This window comes from Cuculus canorus, chromosome 2 (assembly GCF_017976375.1).
Source record: "Cuculus canorus isolate bCucCan1 chromosome 2, bCucCan1.pri, whole genome shotgun sequence".
NCBI classification, from domain to species: domain Eukaryota; kingdom Metazoa; phylum Chordata; class Aves; order Cuculiformes; family Cuculidae; genus Cuculus; species Cuculus canorus.
Window position 1 is genome coordinate 87296286 of NC_071402.1, and position 20306 is coordinate 87316591.

A 20306-nucleotide genomic window follows, 5' to 3' on the forward strand; every position below is an offset into this window, starting at 1 on the left:
AGGGAACGGAAGCCTCTTGGAATGGAAATGCATTCATAACCTGTCTAAATCAAGTAACTGCCTCTTGCAGGTCTTTAAGTAGGGCGGGATAACTGACCAGTATATTAGCACATACAAATTCTCTCTATATCCACACCCTTCCATTAACATCTCTGAAAAGGGAGCATAAATAAAAATATTCAAAGTCCTCTGATCTTTCAGTATTGTGGGTGGGATGGAATTCAGGAAAGACTCCGGATTTGCTTGGATTTAAGCAAAGAACATTGAAAATAGAGATTGAATAGTTCAAAGTATGTATAATAGGGGATGAGATCTCTGCCAAATCAATAGCTAGTTTAAGCAATCTCAAATGTGATATCTAATTACTACTATGTCTGTGATGTCTGCTTGATGATTTCTGTGAAAAACAAGCTTTGAACGTGAAGATATTCCCAGTGTACAGCTAGCAATAGCTCTAAAGCAACACTGACTCAAGCCTGAAGATTTCACCCTAGGCTTAGAAACCATCTTAGTGCAGTGTAAACTGGCCCAAGTCAGAGCTGGAACAAGTACAGCTCCAGTCACACACTCGCTTTGCCCCAACATGAAGTTTGTCTGATGGTGAGACAGTTCAAAGAGCACACCAGAAAATTAATGGATACAAAATTGAAATTACCAAGTTGAAAAACAAAAAAAACTAGTATTTTTTTTTGCTCCCTCAGCTGCCTGAACCAATTTGCAATGCGATCAGGAAAACACTAGCAGCTGACACTGTCGTCCTGCACCCTTATACAGCTGAGGCATGTGGATAGGCGAGATGTGAGCAACGCTCAGGCCTCTCTCCCGAGCACTAGAAATTAGTTGGCAGCTTTAGTTGTCCTATGATGCCTTCTTAACCTTGCTCTCCTTCACAGCCTTTCCACCTTGTCTCCCTCAATGTGGCTGAAACCTGTCCGGTTTGCATTTTTCTTCTTGCAACCCTGTTCTCCATAATTGTTTCCTCCTAACTGGTGCAGCCTGTGTTTGTGTCAGCTACTTTTCCCCCTGCTGAGGTTTGAAAGTTTGAAAAGCTTCTCCCCTCCCTCATGCTAAAGACAGCATGAGGCTAACAGGCAGCATTTTCCACCAAAAATATACATGGCTATTATACCTATAGAATAAACAGTATCCAGAACTTGCTAGTTTTAAACACTTTCCAGAAGGACAGGAGTTCTGATATATAAAACAGGATGGGGCAGGCTCCATGTTTATAACGGTTCTTATTTTATTAGCTGCTCCTTTGCTGACATTTAGGCTGGTCTTCTTTATAGGCTTCTTGGCATAGAAAGCTGCATCCATAAAAGCAAACAGTATCTGATACTTACACTGTGGGTGCATATGCAAGCTTCTTTTGAGAAAATACTCCCCATATTCTGAGTCAGTCTCATTTATACAACAGCAATTTTGCACCCTTGGAGTCATGTAAATGGGCTTTAAAGAAGACACAGGTATAATTTGTAACTACCCACAGGACAAGAATTCCCTCCCACCATTTGAAAATGTGCTACCAAGCTACATTAGGTTTGGAAATGATTTTTATGCAACAGAACAAAATTGTGTTTAAGCATCTATTGCAAGATTGAAAAATCCCAATGTTTTATTTCTGTTTCTGTCCGGGTCAGCAGTAAGAAGGTAATGTTATTTTCTGATACCATCAATAATTTCATCACAACTAATGCATCCCTACAAATCATTTCTATTTTGACATAACAACATTTTTCAGTGAAAATTCATTTTGTTGCATATTCTCAGTGGTTCCAATCATCTGACTGCCGTTTTAAGTTCCTTTTAACATGGCTACAGTGCAGTAAAACAGATCTTCATGGTGAACATTAACAAGGTCAGGCAATGCAGGCTATGAATACAGAATTCCTAACAAAATGCCCCAATTCTATTGCTTCCCCTCTCCCCTCCATTTGCAATACAATTTGATAGAGCAACTATTTAAAATAATTTGGTTTCTGAAAAACAATACTTCTCAGGTCTGAAATTATTGTCTAATTTGCACTGAAGGCGATGTAGTATAATTTTCAAATGCTTTGCTTTTTTCCTTTAAAAGGTCAGATACTGCTTAGGGATAAATAGGTCTACTTGAGCACTGTTTCACATTCTCTCATTGGCAAAGTTCCTGAAGTTGTATTTTTAATCATTTGATTGCACACTATGGACCAATTCTGCCAAGCTTCTCTGGCTAAAACTTTGAGGCGGCTGCAGGAAAGACAACTAGGTGGGAAGCAAGCTATTAGAGATAGCCTACTAGGTCTTACAGCCAACAAGTAAAACACTACTGTTCCTATGATGTGGCACAACACGGTAAGCATGTATTCTTCAGATACTCTGGTGAGGTTTTTGGACCTCTTTGGTTTTTTATAGCAAACAAATACTTTGGTATAAGACAAAACAAGATAACTGACAGTGCTAAAACAGGTACTAGGTATATATGTCTTTGTAGGGGCAATGGTAAATGGTGGTCAGTCAGTGTTTGGCTAAGTAGAGGAAATAAGGTGCAGCTGTATTTCTCACTTCTGTCGTTAAACACCTTCCTTTGTTCAAAATTTTCGTGGTGCTTTCATCACCTCCCTGGGGAAATCTGTCTAAGTATTAGGTCCGTTTCACAGACAGGAGAAAGGAAGACAGAGACAAGAGAGGTTTAGTGCCACTGTCCCGAGCAGGCTGTGCGATTCGCCCGTCGATTCCTTCAGAGCATGCATGCTCCTCCGAGGCACCATCTTTACCTCCCCCTGCCCCACAGATTTTTACTTTACCTCTCAACCATTTTACAGGGATTCCAAAGACCTGCTCCCACTCCTGAACATGATTCCAATTCACATTTCTTATTTCCTTGATCTCTGTTCACCATTAAAGATCTCTTTCTCTGGAAACTTTCTAATTTTCCAGTTCTTGTCCTCCCCAATTACTCCCTCCAGCCTTCACTCCTGAAGGTGGAATTGCAGAAGAGATTACATCTGCTGTGAGTAAACTCCTAAATTATTAGGCTTAACCATGTTTGTTTCGACTTCTACACCTTGAAAAAGAATGCAATAATTACCCACCAGTCCCACAGGAGAGGGTTAAGACTAAATAAACAATGTTTGAAAAGCACTTTGCAGATGTGAAAAAAAAGTACAAACATTTCCAGAGATCTAGAAAGAGGAATCCTCTTATTAAGCTGCATGTCTCAAATCAATTTTAACAATTATCGTTTTTATTTTGAGGTTGCAAGTTTATTGAAAAGGAAGAGAAGTGTTCACTTTTTTTGGCTCTTGCAGTTTGAAATTCACATCTCTGTCACACTCCTTTGGCTTTTCTCTCATGTTCATTACTACGGTCTCTAAGTGCTTAAAATACATAAGCTTCTAGGCCAATAGAATTTTTAAATTAGTCAGAGTGTGATGTTCAGAGGAATTGAAGGAGCTGAGAACCCGTTGGAATTCATTAGATGCCAGATTTAAGCTACATATCCACACTAGATGTTCACATTTCAAAGATCTTTTTTTGAAGTATTTAAACAGGCTGCTCAGGACTGAAAAAGGGCAGTCCCTGGAGAGCCAGTGGGAAAGGAAGAGAAAGAAAGAATTGGGCAAAATTATCTTGCAACTGGCTTCCGACACTCATTAGTAATTAAACAGGTAAAAAGTTAAACTCTTGAAATTATTTAAAATGCAGGTACAGAACATTTCCCAAGGAGGTGGACTGGAGTGCCTTTTTAGGGATCCCGCAAAAGGCTGCAACGGTAATTCATTTGTTGCAACTGATTTTGCCTCTGGGAGGTGATAAAGTTGGTTGTTGAGATAGATTAGAATGCTGCATTGTGGACCACGTACTCACAATGTTTTCCAATTTAAGGCCCCCATCATCAGGGCTTTTTCATCATCTTCAGGCAAACTCAAAGTATTAAGGTTTGCTGTTCTTTTAGTATCTGAAAATATACTAGGCATATTAAAGATATAGAAAGCAATGTGACTAAGAGAGGTTTCTCAATTACTGTTTTATTATATATCATCTTATTACTTTCTAGAGGCTTTGATCAATGCCTTGGCCACTGCACAAATATAGAGGAAGGGTCCTTCATGGCCAAATCAGTTTATCCCCAAAACGGATGATTCAAGTGTAGTACAGAAGAAAATGAAGTTCTTGAATGGGGACCTAAGGCAAACACAGTAGTTCGTGTTGGTCCTGAGCCAGCCAGCTCTGGAAGCATCTTCTGTGCCCTTCTTGGAAGAATCCCAGGCTCCATCCATGCTGTTCTTGAGGTAGCCTGACTTCTACAGATAATGTCTTCCCTCGCAGCAGGCAATACTGGGACCTCCGTGGGAAAGACACAGCAAACTTGTTTGGCTAACATTGCAAAAGCAGAAGGGGTGGCTGGAGCTGGAGGAACTAAAAGATTTGTCACAGATCAAAGCAAGAAAATATCATCTGGGTTAAGAAAGATTTGTTAAGGGAATGACTCTCAAAGGCCATCAAAAGCATCTGAAACTCATTGATATCCAATGGCAAGTATTTAAGGAAAAAGAGCAGTTGTTAATGAAATGGCACAGAAAGGAGGAAAAACAGGATAAATGTAGAAAAGTCAGTAAATCTTGAATTGTTCAATTGAGAAGAAGATGCTAAGAGTTTTTTTTGACAGAAAAGTATAAAAAATTATTAATTAAAACTCAGCCTTTTACCACTTTTTTTTCAGTGAAGCTTTTTAGTTCTTCAGAGTCTGTAATACTTTCCAGATTTCTGAGAAAAAAAAAAGGTTATTCCTCTTTCAAACATTGATGGTCCTTTCAATATATGCTAGAGAAAGACAGACATGCCTAAACTATCATTTCAAGAGTTAGTAGATGATTGTGGATGATAGCTATACCCTGTTGAAAACATCCCTTGAGGTAGGGATGAAATTGGGGCAGGGTGAAATAGGGTAATTTGTGACCTTACACTCACCTTCAATTACAGCCTGCAACTGAGGATGAAAGAAATGAATAAGACTTTGGTCTTCAACCACATGAGACATCTTTCTCTGCTAAACAAAACAAAAGCATCATCACTTTTACATGTAAGTTCAGGCTAAGAATATGCAGGAGTGCCCTTGCTGAACTGGAGTGGGAATGAGGCAAGCGCCCACTGAGGTAGGGAAGATGCCCTGCACCCTCCACATAGAAATTACTCTTCTTTCTTCTGCAAAAGAAACAGCTGGTCCTGACACCAGGCCCTACCATCAAAATAACCAAACCACACAAGCAGAGAAGGGCCTTTCTGCAGGAGTTTGGGAAGCTCCAGGGGTGAGGCTGGAGATTGGCTGAGGGCAGTGCTGCTCTCCCATGGGCTGCACTAGTAGCTCCAAGGATCTGTGCTGGTGTTCAGTGCCCAGAAATGCTTTAGGTATTTTCTGTACAAAGGTCCCTTACTCTGGGTTTGATCAGGATTTGAGATTTTGACACTAAAGACCAAATTAGATTTCTTGTTCCTTTAAAAACCACTGAACTGGGCCATTGATTTCAGTAGAAAAAAGAGCTTATTTAGGTTTCTTTTTTTTTTTTCCCTGTAAAGAAAAATTGACTGATTTGTTGACTTACTTCTTTTTTTCCAGAATAAATTTTGTGATGCTTTTCCTCATACACGCCAGACTGTAAGCCTTCCCACTTATATGCCATGAAGTCCTAATAAATACACATCAGACTTAACGAGCTTCCACAAATGTCATTATTTCAAGGCAGCCTATTCATTCTTCAGAAGTGGAAACCAGAAAAACCTCAAGTATAAAATACCTACCCATCAGGAGATTTCTAAGTCTTGGTTTTATTCCTGAGAGATTGCCAAATGAAGAACTCCTGATTTACAAGCACGGATCCACAACTGAACCAAACACTGGACATCCCAAAGAGCAAATAGGAAAGCTTTCAAAGAAAAGAAAGGTAATTAGAACTATAGGCACCTCAATACACATACATATATTGTGGGAGAGAGCACGAGGGAAGTGAAGGTTGCTTCTTTGGATTTACATTTTTTCACAACCTACTTCAAAATAATTAAATGGCAGTGTGTAACAACTGCACTATTTCAGGTTCATGCATGCACTGGATTCAAACAAACGGCAATGATGTAACGAGGTGAGCCAAAGCTTCAGCTTTTTTTGAACAGCAACACTGGGTGCCCTGAGCCAAAAAAAGTGCATGGAGCAGAAGACAAATGAGCAGTCAAATGAGCAGTAGCTGCTGACCACCTTACACCTCGAACACCGTGAGCTATGCAGCTGAGGTGTTCATTTTTCCACCAGACCTCCCATCTCATCCATAGGCTTATGACAGCAACTTCCACTGGAGGAAGATCTCTCCTTTTGTCCTTAAGCAGGGCTTGCTAGCAAAGACCTGCAGGGTCACAGCATTGACCAATTGGCTCTGGCAGTCACATCAACAGTTACTCTTTTGAGGGTGTCAATGGGACATAAGCCACCACTTGGCAGGAGGGGGTTTCCTTGGCTGTAGGTAAGATGCTAAGCAAGGTTCAAGCCACGCAGAATGCCACACTCTGAGCACTGACAGCGACTGCTTTGAACTGTGATGGGGAGAGCTGTGTGTCTAATTTGGGCAGCAGCAGATGGATCATTTAAGACAGAAAGAGACTGGCACTACCAGCAGAGTGAAGGGATAATGTGTTCCTTCTGCAGCACAAATCTCACAAGTGACTCATGACTCTTTTGCAGATTATGCTGGCATCTCTTGGTCTTTGTGACTATGACTGCACGTTTTAAAGGTCAGGATGTAGTGCTTCTTCCCGCAGTACATTTGAGTCCGTACTGGCAAGAGTTTTGCTCTGAAGAATATCCAGTGCACACAACGGTTCCTTAAGGTTTGATCAGCAGGTTGCTCTTCTCCCCCTCCTGGCCCAAGTGTAGAGGTTATGAAATTATCTAGCCAATAAACCTCTCAGGAGGGTTTGATTCCTGGGTGCTCGTTGCATACATAATTAACATGTACATGACTAATAATATCAGGCAGGCCTGGTGCTTTTGGCTCTTGCCTGCCTGAGCCACACCCACATTCCTCCTGTGAGCCCTTATTTCAGAACAGATTTCAATTAATTTTCATCAGATGTTTAAGGTGGCCTAAGTCTTTTCTTCTTTGCGTAGGTGTTTAAGTTTCACTGCCTTACGCTTAAGGATATACTTCACTGCTAACTACACAAGAGACTGTTTTGGGCACGTGCTTAAATGGTCATCTGCCTAACGGTCTTATTTAAGTAGGACCTCCCACGCAGCAAAACCCAGGCGTTAGCTGAGCTGTGTGTGGAGATTGCCCACATGCATGAGTTTGTGTGTTGCTCACTGTGAAAGCACACAGTAATGGTTTACCTGTAATTCCTTGGAGTCACCAGCATTTCACCACTGTCCTTACTGGAATATTACAAAGACCAAAGCTGAATGGCATTGGAAATCTCACTGCTTTCCTTCCCGAAACTGAATTGTCATCTAGATCAGAGAGTAGCTTTCTGTGAAAATTTCAGTTCTGCCCATGGTGTATCCTGGTACCCTACAATTTACACCAGCTTGATCTCAGCATAAGTCGAATCAGTGCAGGCTGGGCTCTGTGATAGTAGAATCCCACTGAGAATTTCCATCTTGTAGGGAAACTGTTGGCCAGACAATCCAAACGATAAAAATATCCCAGTGCTACTGTACCCTATACTCTCCTTAAATTCTCTTGATAACTTTTGTTTATTATTTTACATGGAGAAAAGCAAACGGATACAGACTGCCATGTCAACTACAGGCTGGAATTCTGTGCAGGTAAACAATGCGCTCCATTTGCCCACAGGTTGAAATAAGATGCCTGTCTTAGGAGCTTGGTAATGTTTCCATCTTTCACAATTTTCTGAGCTGCATCCAGCTGAAAATAGTAATAATTCACCTTTGACGGTTATATAAAAGAAAGACTGTGGCCTCTGTCTCTCTTCCCTTGAACGGTGAGCTGAAATTTGCAACTGTGTTTCGTAATAGCACCTTTATTAGCAAGCTTGCCAAAGAGGCCTGGGATAGATAGTGACCTTTGCAAATGAATAACCAACAACTTCGACTTTAGAAATAGTCTTTCCTAATGAAGTTAATCCTGGAAACACACCCTCTACCTACACTTAACTTATTTTTCAGTAACTTTGAATCCAAAACTATGTTTAAATTGTTTAAACTGTGCTTAAAATTGTATGTTTATTCCTGCACAGGACTTTAACATAATTAGGACTATGAGTCATCTTCTGTTTTACCAGTCCTAAAAATGCCTCTCTTCATTCCATGAATGCATATTGAAAAAACATAATTTCTTAAACATATCTTTAGTTTTCAAATATAAGCTTGTTCCACTCCTGCTGAAAAAGAAGCCCAAAGAAAGAACAAACCAGCTCAAACATTCAAAACACATCAAAGCAATAAGAATAGGAGAATAACAACCTATTGATTTGTCAGGTTTTATTTTTAGCTAATTTCAAGTTGTCATGTTTTCAAGACTTTATTCTTCTAGGTCTCAGGGCTAAAAGGTAATGAACCCCTGTTTCGTGAAAGGTAATGACCTCCTGTTTCGTGAAAGGTAAGATACTCAAAAAAATGCCAGCTATCATAAGATAAATGACAAATCATGAGTCAGCAAAATTGCTCCAAAGCTTTATCAGGGACTCTTATCTTTTCTTCCAGGTTGTTTTTTGTGTGACATTTGTGTGACATTGCCTGAAATGATTCCCTTATGACTTGGGAGTCTGGCTGAGAGACTTGACAATAGTCCATACTACTGACAGTGAATAAAACACATTAGCAAACATTGTACAATGAGGCAGTTGATGTTCCTACAGTCTGGGAAAGGGAAGAAAGGAGGAAAGGAAGCTTATTGTTTCTCTGTTTACATATCTTCTACCCTGTAGTAATCCATGTGAAGATCCTCACTGAGCATTTATTACAGCTTTTTGTAAATGTGAAAACACTAATAGCAGAGACAGTAGCTGGGGAACAGTATCAACATGGAAAAAAATATATATATCCTGATATATATGAAATATAACTATATACTGCTCTATATGAAATATATATATGTTCTAAAATATATATAAAACATGCTATATCCTCCCTACCTGATTTTTAAATGGGCCACCGATTAACCTTATTCACATGCTTATAAACTAGGTTTAGCAGATGCTTAGTAGTTGTTGAGGAACAAACTAACAGAGAGTAAGAAACTGGTTTTACATGTTGCTGAAACTAATGAGAAATCTTTACCTTGGTCAGAAGTCAATATTGAAAAAATAAGATAATTTAAAAAAAATGAAAGAAATGTAGGTGGATAGCGTTGAGGGTTACTTTATCAGTTCCTCCTTTAGTTTCAGCATTCAGTCCAGCATCCCAGTGCTGTGCTTTTTATTTCTCTTATGGATTTCTCTCTTCTAAATGCATTGCTGGAAAAGTTCTAGACCTGATGAACAAACCCCCCAAAAATGCCAATGACATCTTTGTAAGAACTTAGTGAGGGAGGCTGCTATACTCAAGACACATTGTGGCTTCCTGTACATAGTGTGGTGATACACAGAGTACAAGAAATGGGGGCTCCTTGACCTGCGTGTGTCTTGGTTTTCTCTACAGTTCATCCATCCAAACTGAGATGGTCACAGCTAGGCATAAAGCTGAGCCAGCAGGCTGCAGCAACCAGGTTTATGGATGGATCTATCAATAACGACCACACTGGTAGAACAGTGATGAAGGTTCTGTGCACTCAGGAGGCTCCAAAGCATTGATAATTTGAGCAGGGGTTATACTGCAGAGATGAAAACTGAGCGGGTGGAGGAGGACTCAGAAAAGTCACTAGTCCTGTTACTGCGAAACCACTTGTGGCAACGGTGACTCTTGAGCACAGTGTCTTGCTCTGCATGGTGCATTTCTGGCCCTTGATGTGGGGTGTGAGACCAGACCGCTGCTGTACTCTAACAAGTGCCACTTCCCAGAGCGGGGGTACAGGACTCCTAAGCCGGCAGCACCATTCTGCCTGCTACTCTGCCTGCTCTGTGTTGCATCAGAGTTCATCTGGCTTTTGCCTTTGAGATTACAGACATTCTTTTCCCTCTAAGGCTCTGTACTGTGCTCATACTAAATGAGCATGGGTGTGGGCCTGACAGCTATTACAGACCTATGCAAGTTATCCTTTTTTCAAAGAAAATTAGATTTAAAAAAACCTCAAGGATAGCTGCCCTGGCTAAGTTGAATTCTATAGTAGCCTCTACTGTAGTGCCGGCTTGCCAGTGTTCATGCATTTCCCCAGTGTCCTTCTTCCATTCACAGCCTTGAGTTTCAGTTTCAATTCTCTTGAGCACTTGAGTTTCAGTTCTCTTTCCATGTTGTCCTGTTTCTTCTTGCTGCCACCTCCCTCAGCTACTGAAATACTTGTGATTCCACTTGGAATATGTTTGTCTTCTTTTCGCTTTCTCATGCTATTCCTCTATTTCTTTTGCCTTTCCTGCCTTAACATCTTCCAAATCTGTTTTTCTCAAGTATTATAGCTTAAGCCATTAAGAAAGGAGAAATTAAGAAGGGCTGAGTTAATCACATTGCTAAGCTTATTTGTGAAATTAAGTAGCAGCTTGGGAACTATCATAAATAGGGATGGGCTCAAGTATTTTCTGGACAAGGAGGGGTATACTTCTAACCACTACTCATATGCATGGACAACTTATCGTACCTTCATGGATTTATTAATGGATCAGTGGCCCTTCTCTTTCTGTTATAACTCCTCCTCCCCTTACTCCAGAATTAAATTCCCTTTTCACTCTCCCTGGTGTTTCTGTTTGGAACTATGTCACGTTTCATTTGAATTGTGCTGTTAAGGTAAGAAATGTTACTTCTAACATTCAGATCGTTTTAATTCTGATCCTGCAAATGCTATTCAGACTAAATTACTAAATTACTAAATTACTAAATTACTAAATTCAGTTCTAATTACTAAGCAGAAACCTCAAGCCTCGTATCTCTGCTTCCATGATTCCAGCTTGGCGCATCCCCTGAGACAGTCATGGTAATTTTTCATTGAAAAAAAGGCATAACGACAATATGACAGGAACTGCTGTAATGATAGAATTACTACTTTGTAATGACAGTGTAAGAAAATATTATCCTAGGGTATTCTGATTGCTGCTTTGACTTATAGCTGTAGGGATCTGGAACAATTCACAGGTCCAGCCAGGCTCTAGTCAGTGCAGAGCGTAAAATAAAAGAGAAGAAATGTGTTTACGAGAGTTCTTGTGTCTATTCTTCACCTTCCTGCCCCTGGGACCAGAAAATAACTGCTGGCAATCAGGATGAAAGGGTAAGACTTGAACCATTTCCCACTCCCCACTACACTCCTGAAGCCATACATCTTGGAAGAGGCTGTGACAACAGTGGCAGCACTGCTGTGACGCTAATGAACAAGGAGAGCTGCAGTGAGTCAGGTTCAAATCCATTTATGTTACTGGAAGAGGATCGAGCAGCAATTAGGAATATATAAACGTAACATGCTACCTACTAGTTAGTCTTTTAATTGTAAAAAAACCAAAATACATACGTTTGCCACATATATATAAAAATGCAGAATGTGGTTTAACCACTATTAAAGACTGCTCTGTGGCTAATCCGAGTGATGTGTACAAGATCATTATAATGTGTGACATTTACTGTGTTGTTTAATAAGCAGGCTCTTTCATTGTAGCATGATCAGCTTCTGGACAGACAGATAAGGGGGAGCTAGCATTGGCAATTCATACTTTTTTGCTACAAGCAGTCCAGGGATGCTGCTTTGAATAACTAATTAAAGCGCATTTTGTTCTTCACTATGTTGTTCTGCAAGCCACGGGCTTGATTCTGTTTTCAAATATACTCTGTAAACGTGTAGGAACTGAGGCAAGGAGCACTGCAACTTTCTGATTACTCAGAATACTGCTTAATGTTGTAATCATAGGCTCTTTGCTGTTGTGGATCGCAACAGTTGGGAACAGAACAGAGGGAACGAGAATGAAGCAAGCCTGCTGTTTCATGACAGTCTATCCCTAAGATATGTTGCCATACTTTATTTCTGTAATATTCCCTGTATTTCCCTACTGTAAAACTGCCTAGTAGAGAACTACATGGTAATGTAACAGCAGCAATTTCAAAATGAGACATCTTATGATAGCAATAGCTTTGATTGCATTACACAATCACAAAATCACACAGAATCACAGAATGTCCTGAGTTGGTAGTGACCCACAAACATCATCGAGTCCAGCTCCTGTCCCTGCATAGGACACCTCAACATTCACGCCATGGGTCTGAGGGCACTGTCCAAACCTGTCTTGAACATTGTCAGGCTTGGTGACATGACTGCTTCCCTGGGGAGCCTGTTCCAGTGCTCCACCACCCTCTGGGTGAAGAACCTTTTACCGATATCCAACCTAAACCTCCCCTGGCACATTTAAAGCCCAAAGCCTGCAGCAGGTGTCCCTGCCACTAGCTCGGTACAGCAGCGGGCCCGGCCCTATGCCTCTGTGCACCAAACCCAGCCACCCATGAGCACATGGAAGACCTAGGAAAACCTTTTAGCGGGGAGGCAGGGAGGTTTGCTCCCCGAAGGGTCTCAGGTGAGCTACTGAGCAGCTCCCACCTCCGCATAACTCGACTCCCGCGGTGAACGCGATACACCCCCAGGTCTAGGGGGAGAGCGGCTCCCCGCCCAGAGCCACCTCCCCATGCCGAGGCCACGCCCCCAGCCCATAAAGAGACCACGCCCCCCGGGCCACAAGGAGGCCCCGCCCCGCCTCGGCTCCGCGCACCGCCCCGGAGCGCGCTGACGTCGGACGGCGCCGATAGGCGGAGAGGCGCGCTCGGCTCCGCCCCTCTCCCGGCCGTATTCCGCGGCTCCCCCGCCCTCGATCCCCCCTCGCCCAGCCGGGAGCTCGGGGCTTTCACTCGCTTCTCTCGCTCCGCGCCGGCGGGGGTCTCTCTCGGCGGCCGCCCCCGCGGCTCTGCGCGCGCGCGCCGGGGAGGCGGGGCCGGCGCTGCGGGAGCCGCCGCGAGCGAGGGCCGCCCTTCCCCGCCCCTCCCCGCGCGCCGCGCGCACACGGCGGGACCGTTGCCTCCCCCCACCCCGCACCCCCGCGCCGGCACCGGGATGAGCGGCTCGTGCTGAGCGCCCGCCGCGTCGGATGTTCGCGTCCCCCCCGCGCCGAGGATGCTGAAGATGAAGCTGCCCCTGAAGCAGACGAGCCACAAGGCGGCGGCGGAAGAGGCGCTGAAGGAGCCCGGCCCGGAGTGTCCCCTCCCGCTGCCCCGGGCCCGCGGGGCGGCCCCCCCCGCCGCCGCCGGGAGGGGCTGCGGGCTGGAGCGGCCGAGCCGGCTGCACGGCCCGGGGCCGGGGCCGGGTGCGGGTCCCGGCCCGCCGGCCCCCCCCGCCCCGGGAGGCGGCGCGGCCCCCGGCGCGGCGGCGGCGCGCACGGACAAGGAGACGGTGTACGAGTGGTTCGGGCTGGTGTTGGGCTCGGCGCAGCGGCTGGAGTTCATGGTGGGGCTGCTGGACCTGTGCAACCCGCTGGAGCTGCGCTTCCTGGGCTCCTGCTTGGAGGACCTGGCCCGCAAGGACTACCACTGCCTCCGCGACTCGGAGGCCAAGGCCAACGGGCTCAGCGACCCCGGGCAGCTCGGGGACTTCCGCGACCCGGCCGTGCGCTCCAAGCTGATCGTGTACCTGGCCCTGCTGGGCTCCGAGAACCGCGAGGCCGCCGGGCGCCTCCACCGCCTCCTGCCCCAGGTGGACTCCATCCTGCAGAGCTGCCCGGCGCGGCGGCCCCCGGAGGAAGGGGCCGAGGACGAGGAGGACGTGGTGGTGGTGATGGACGGAGCCGGGGAGAACGGGCAGCCCGGCCTCCCCGCCGCCCAGGGCCTGGGCTTCGGCGCGCAGGAGGAGCTGCTCCTGCTCTTCACCATGGCCTCGCTGCACCCGGCCTTCTCCTTCCACCAGCGGGTCACCCTGCGGGAGCACTTGGAGCGGCTGCGGAGGGCCCTGTGCCGGGACCAGCAGGAGGAGGGCTTTGGCCGCCACCGGGCCCAGGTAACGTAGAATCATAGAATGGGTTGGGTTGGAAGGGGCCTTAAAGATGATCCAGTTCCAGCCCGCTGCCACGGGCAGGGACACGTCCCACCAGACCAGGCTGCCCAAGGCCCCATCCAGCCTGGCCTTGAAACACCTTCAGGGATAGGGCATCCACAGCTTCCCCGGGCAACATGTGCCACTGCCTCACCGCCCTCATCGTGAAGGATTTCTTCCTAATGTCCAATCTAAATCTTCCTCCTTCCAATTCAAAGCCATTCCCCCCCGTCCTATCTCTACATGCCCTTGTAAAAAGTCCCTCCCCAGCTTTCTTGCAGGCCCCCTTGTAACGCCGCGTCCTGGCCTCCTCCCGCTGCGCCGTCTCATCAGGCCGTTTCCTCCTCCATCCTTCACTCCATCCCATTTTCCAGGAGCTGGGGGCGGCCTCTCGTCTTTCCCCGAAGCTCCCCGTGGGGATGTGGCCCCTCCCGTCTTACTGCGCTGCTCGTAGCATGTCCCCCGCCCCCGGCAGCGTAGGCCCCAGCCACCCCCACAGCTGCTCTAGAGTTTCTAGTACGAATTTCTTGTAGTACCAGAGCCTGACTGATATAGAGTCGGGGAGGGAGGGAGAGAGGGAGGACTTCTCTTCCCAGCCTGCCGTGCTTTACTGGAGCACTGCTTTTTGAACCCTGTCTTGCAGGAGTGTGGGGTGCAGAGTTAACTACTGCAGCTGGACTGGCTGCCCTGTGCCCTGTAGGCCACTGAAGAAGTCTTCCTTCTGCATTGTACAAGCGACAGCTTGGCTAAACTTGTAAAAAAATAATCATAGTGCTGGATAGAAACCATGCGGCCTAACAGAGCTGTCTGTAGAGGTTCAGAATGACAACATGTTGGCATAATTTTCAGATGGAACCTTTCTTCGTCCCCCAAAATGGAGACTTAGGCTTGGACTTTGCAAGGGTCAGGGCAGCAGGCTGTGGTCAGTGGCTATAAGGTTGGCTCTCTGAAAAGCCACGTTCAGTAAGGTGGCTGAAGGCATTTGTGAAGGAGTGGTAATCATTCTACTAAAGCAGCAAATTAAAATGTCAGAATTGGAGCTTCTGTTCAGAGAGAAGCCGGTTTTCTGGGTGGCTGTCAGGGAACAGTAAAGCACATCTTGAAAGCAGATGTGCCACTTGTTGCTAGAAGGTGGCTGTCACCACGAATGAAGGTTTTCAGTGAGTGGCACTGAAGCGTTCTCCTGTGCAGCAGTTACGTTTAATCTAAGGTTTTCCACTAGTGCCACTCATTGCTGCCCTCTTGATGAGCATTGGCTTTAAAGTCTGCCCCATATGCAACCAAGCCATCATCTTGGAGCTCTGCAGTTGTTGGTCTATGGATGGCCTCTCATCCAGAGGGAGAGAGGGCTGGAAAAGAGATGCTCATAATGCTGCTCAACTGAACACATTGGGTTTTCATCAGGTACTTAATAGAAGAAAGTACAGAAGGGTAAGGGTTGGGGTTTTGTTTCTATGTTTACTTACTCTTAGGAAACTTTGAGGGTGGGTGCCTGCCATAGGAAAGGAATGGTCCTTCTTTCTGTTTCGTATAGATGGGCTGTGCTCTTGAGAAGTACTTGGAGAAGACAGGGATGAATTTCTAAGCCTCCAAATACCTTAAGTAAATGCTTGTATCATTTTAAAGCCAAAGCGCATCTGGCAAGTCATAAACTAGTGGTGTAGATGTTATGGTACTGAAATCATAACGAATTTGCAGCCTAAATCCAAAAAGCATTTATATTGGCTTATTGACCTGCATCAAGTCTAACTCTATCCCAAAATGAACCCTAGAAGTCCATCTTTAGGGGGAGGAGATCGAGTTGCAGGAAGTGGTAAGACTGGACACTGTTCTTGCTGGGTTTGAAGTGCTAATAACTGGAAACATGCTTCCTGCCTGAAACTGGCATGCCAGTTATAGCTGCTCAGCGCGTCCCACTAGATGCATTAGGAGATCAGGCTCTGAGGTACTGCTGGTATCGAAGTCTGTTTCGTGCAGCAGCCTGGCTTCCATGGGAGACCAGCCTTCCAAGCTCTGGTGATTTCGTTTCCTTGGGGAACACTGAGAGACCCGAGTCAGTCTGACTGAACATGCACATCACACGTTTCCTAGTCTACTGCAGGACTGAGGTGGCATCCCTTCCGAGGGCTTTTTTCTTTTTAATGGTTAAATTGTAAATATAGCAAAGCCTCTCCTGGGAAGTAATGGCTGGCAAAGGAGCGCAGGGAGCGCCGAGCGATTTCAGTTCCCGTTCACAGGGGCGGTGGGAGCCCTGCGGGCGAGATGCCGGAGGACACGGATTTAGCAGCAGGGTTAAAAACTTCCCTGGCAAAAGGCAGCAGTGCTGTTCTACTGGGCTGGAGTTAGCATCCCGGCAGGTGAACGCAGGCTTTTGGTCCTCCTTTAATCTCTGAAATTTAAGTGCCTTCAGGGCTCCCCATCCGTGAACCCAGACGGTTCGCAAAGACCTCTTTGAATGTTCCTCGGGGTCAGTTCCTTGGCTGCCCCGGGGTCAGCGGGGCCGGACTGGGAAGGGGGGCTTGACCCTCCCCGTTAACTGCGGGGGCAGGAGAACCGGGGGTGGGGGGGGGGCGCGGGTCGGGGACCACCCGCTTTGTCGGCGGGGACGGGTGGGTAGCGGCGCTTGCCCGGGGGCACAGCCTTGCCCGGGCGGGGACGGGGGGACTAATGGTGGCCGCTGCCTCCCGCCCCCACTCAAGATGGCGGCGGCGGCGCCTGGTCACGTGGCGACAGGGCGGTTTCCCCGCCGTTGCATAACGGCGCAGGGTCCGGGCCGCGCCCCCCGCCCCCGGAGGGGCCCGCGCTGCCGGCCGGCCAATGGGAGGGCCGCGTGCAGGCGCGTGCCGCCCGCTGCCGCGCGCCGCCCGCTGCCGCGCGCCCGCGGGGCGGGGCCGCAGAGGAACCTCGGGCTGGGGGGCGCCCGGCTCGGGGGGTTTAGGAGAGGGAGGGAAGTGTTTAACAGCGCGCGTACTAGTGGGACAAGGAGTGACGGTGGTAAACTAAAAGAGGGGAGGGTCGAGCTAGGTATTAGCGAGAAAGCTTTCGTGCTGAGGGAGGTGAAACACTGGCACGGGTTGCCCAGTGGGGTGGTAGGTGCCCCCTCCCGGAAACGTTCAAGGTGGGTTGATTGGGGCTTTTAGCGACCCGATCCAGTTGAAGATGTCCCTGCGCACTGCACTGGGTTGGACTGGATGACCCTCATGGTTCTTTCAACCCAAACCCTTGTGTGATTCCCTTCCTTAGCGCTCCTGGGCTTTCTTAGCTCGTGTCTTCTCAACAGCCTAAAGATGGTAGGAGAGCTGTTGTTTGTGTGAAATAATACATACCGGTGGCAAGCGACGGTGGTGCGAAATCCACCTACAGAGGTGATGGAGTTCAGACCTGGAATTAAACCAGGCAGCATATTTGTCAAGTTTGGATTCCAAATTCCTTAGTGTAAGGGCTGTGTTATTGCACATGGTATATCTAACAGAATGGCTTGGTTTTAGGTTTCCAGGAGCTATGACGTGTAGCTATAACGAGCAGCAGAACTTGAGAGGTTGACCTACAAGGAACTTGTGGGTGATTTACTAGAACATAAAGCAGTTCGCTTTTTCCCCATGTTTGGGATTATGTTTTCTAGATAGGATCTATTCCATCTGATAACACTTAGCTCACATTTTAAGTTGTTTCTTGGCAAAGGATTTGTAGGATTAATGCTCTTCTTGGTCTCCTACTTTAATGATCCTGTAAGAACTTAACATTTTGTAGTGACACACTACGACGAATTTAGCTGGAAATGGTTGATAAATTCAAAAGTTGTAGATGGGACTGTTGGAGTGGGAAGGCCAGAGGCAGGATTGCCTTGAAGTGCATGAACTTTGTTTCTTTTAAGAAAATGTTCTGAAATATTTTTTTTTTTTACTTAAGGTGGAAACATGATATTGTGTGCTATTTTTTAAACGAAGGTGTAGTTTATAATAACACACTTTGGAAAAACGTCATTGGTACATTAGGCTGTGCAGAAAATGAACCTTGAATCTGAAGTTGAAGTATAAGAATAAATGGGCAGCATTCACATCTGTAGTCATAAAGCAAGCATTAATGTGCAGTCTGCTGATACCACTGTATATATTGGTTTAATAGAATACATGGCTTAGTTCTCGTGTTGATTATATTTGTTTAATAAGTGCATCACTATTGGAGCTATTTGACTTTATTGCCTATCTTGCTCCATCCCATCCAAGATCTGAGATCAGAATGCTGAGACATTGAAGGAGGTCTGAGTATGTGCTAACATAATAAATGTGACTTTCGTTAGGGAGTAGAACATTTAATCAGGCATACTTGACAGTAATAGAACTAAGGTTCTATTGAAATAGGCAATCTCCTGGATATAATGGTTTGCTGAATAATATTATAATTAACTGGCTGGAGAGTTCTTTAAAGAAAAAGTGTCTACTTGCAAAGCAAAGTTTCTATTTACAGAGTGTTTTTCTTAGTAGGCTTTTATTTATAGGGTATTTTATCTGCAAATTGGTAGAGTGCTTTTATAATTGATCCTCAGTGGCTTGCAGCAGAACAGGGTATTAGTACTTTATTTTAGAATCTAAGAGCTCTGTGGAAACAACAACAGGCAATCCCATTTTGAAGCTGCAGTACACTCTTTTTAGTGTCACAGAGCTGAGCATAAGGGAAAGTGCGTCTTCAGAGTCTGAAGACTGTGAAGTGGTTCTTAGAAGAACCACTTTTAAATGGTGGTTCACTCCAGGAAAATAATACTCATGTTTTACTTTTTATCTCAGTATGCAAAACTTGTATTCTGCTTCCCTTGGAGAGCCCAGCGCACTAGTCTCTGAACAGGGATTTCTCTGACTCCAAACAGGAGTTGGGATTTCCAGAAGCGTTACTGGAAGCCTTCTGGAAAGAAGGTCATAATTAGATAAGAGGCAATGCTTAAATTAAAAACCTGTGTCTAAATGTCCATGCTAATACTCCAGGAAACTGCAGAGTGAAAACTTTCACTGCCCTCAGTTGTTCACAAGACAAGTTCGTAGCCTTGCCGGGTCCCTTTATACCAGGGTTAATCAGCCTGACTGCTTTCCATGCCAGTTTTTTCTCTGACATGTTTAGCAAGCACCGGGGACATGGAAAATAAACCCATGGGTTCCTGATGCTTGCACTTTGATTGCTGTTGTTAAGCTGCAGTCTGGTTTTCAGTGTTGCCAGGTGTTGACTTCTTTGTAGACAGCAGGATCTCATTGGGCTTGGAGTACTGAGGAGTCTCTGCTCTTTTTTAAAGAGCAGCAAAAAAGGATGCGGATGGCAGCTGCCAATCTATGAAACCACTGAATTCTGTAGGATTGTGTCTGCGTATCTCTCTGGTGCCTCACTTTACTTGCCAATATCAACATCTAGCGATAGCTGCCCTAGAAACACTACAGTTCAGTCTCCAATAACTGTAATGAAGGAAGAGTAGAGATTTAGTATTAAAGATTTGATGAATTTCTGTAGTACCTTCCAAGTCTTGAGGGTTCCAGTGTAGGTGCCAGAGGCCTTGATAGCTGAAGTTGTTAATGCTGCGTAAGAAGTTAGTGTGCCCTTTATCTCAAAATTGTCGTGATTCACAGTGCTACAAGTTTGTTGATATGTGATTGTCAAAGCTGTGGTATGGTTTGCTTTTCCTCCCTGAACCAGCTGCTGTTTTTTCAAAAAGTTTGTCTCCTTCACAGTGTTGCTGCCTCTTGCAAGGGAGCTCTTAAAATAGTTTCACTCAACAAATAGGCCTTAAAATACTCGGGCAATTGTGCGTTCTTGCTATGCAGTCCAGTTTACTAGGTATGAGTTAACAGGTCAGTTGCAGATTATCCATTTGAACTGTATGGTCAGCCAGTCAGGCTTGTATTTAGCATATATTGGGATTTTATATCTGGTCACATAACCAGAGGTTCTGAGGTTGGCTGGGACCTCTGGAGGTCATCTTGTTCATCCTCCTACGCTCCCTTAAGCAGGGCAACTTATACCTGGTTGTCCAGAACCATGCTGTTGAGTATCTCCAAGCATGGAGACACCACCACCCCTCTGGGCAACCTGTGCCAGTGCTTGGTCACCCTCACAGTGAAAGAAGCATTTCCTAATGTTCAGAGGGAACCTCCAGTTCATGCCCATTACGCTAGGCCTGTGGCTGGGCACCACTTT

The 20306-nt window shown here is 45.6% G+C and overlaps 1 protein-coding gene and 1 long non-coding RNA gene across 6 annotated transcripts in view; one reads left to right on the top strand and one right to left on the bottom strand.

Annotated features, from left to right (window-relative positions):
- Positions 1-4045: 4045 nt before the first annotated feature.
- On the bottom strand, positions 4046-12678 carry LOC128851236 (uncharacterized). The gene is made up of 3 exons (XR_008448509.1): positions 4951-12678; positions 4689-4746; positions 4046-4398 (listed from the first exon to the last, which is right to left on the bottom strand). It is a non-coding gene; the product is annotated as an uncharacterized LOC128851236 (long non-coding RNA).
- Positions 12679-12918: 240 nt separating this feature from the next.
- Positions 12919-20306, top strand: part of ZCCHC2 (zinc finger CCHC-type containing 2) — a 40699-nt gene continuing 33311 nt past the window's right edge. For all 5 annotated transcript variants that reach the window (XR_008448508.1, XM_009569400.2, XM_054058673.1 and 2 more), the window contains exon 1: positions 12919-14093. Coding sequence is in view for 4 of the 5 variants with exons in the window: in XM_009569400.2 (XP_009567695.2) it covers positions 13218-14093 (876 nt within the window). In the remaining variant the exon portion in view is untranslated. The remainder of the gene's footprint in view (positions 14094-20306) is intronic.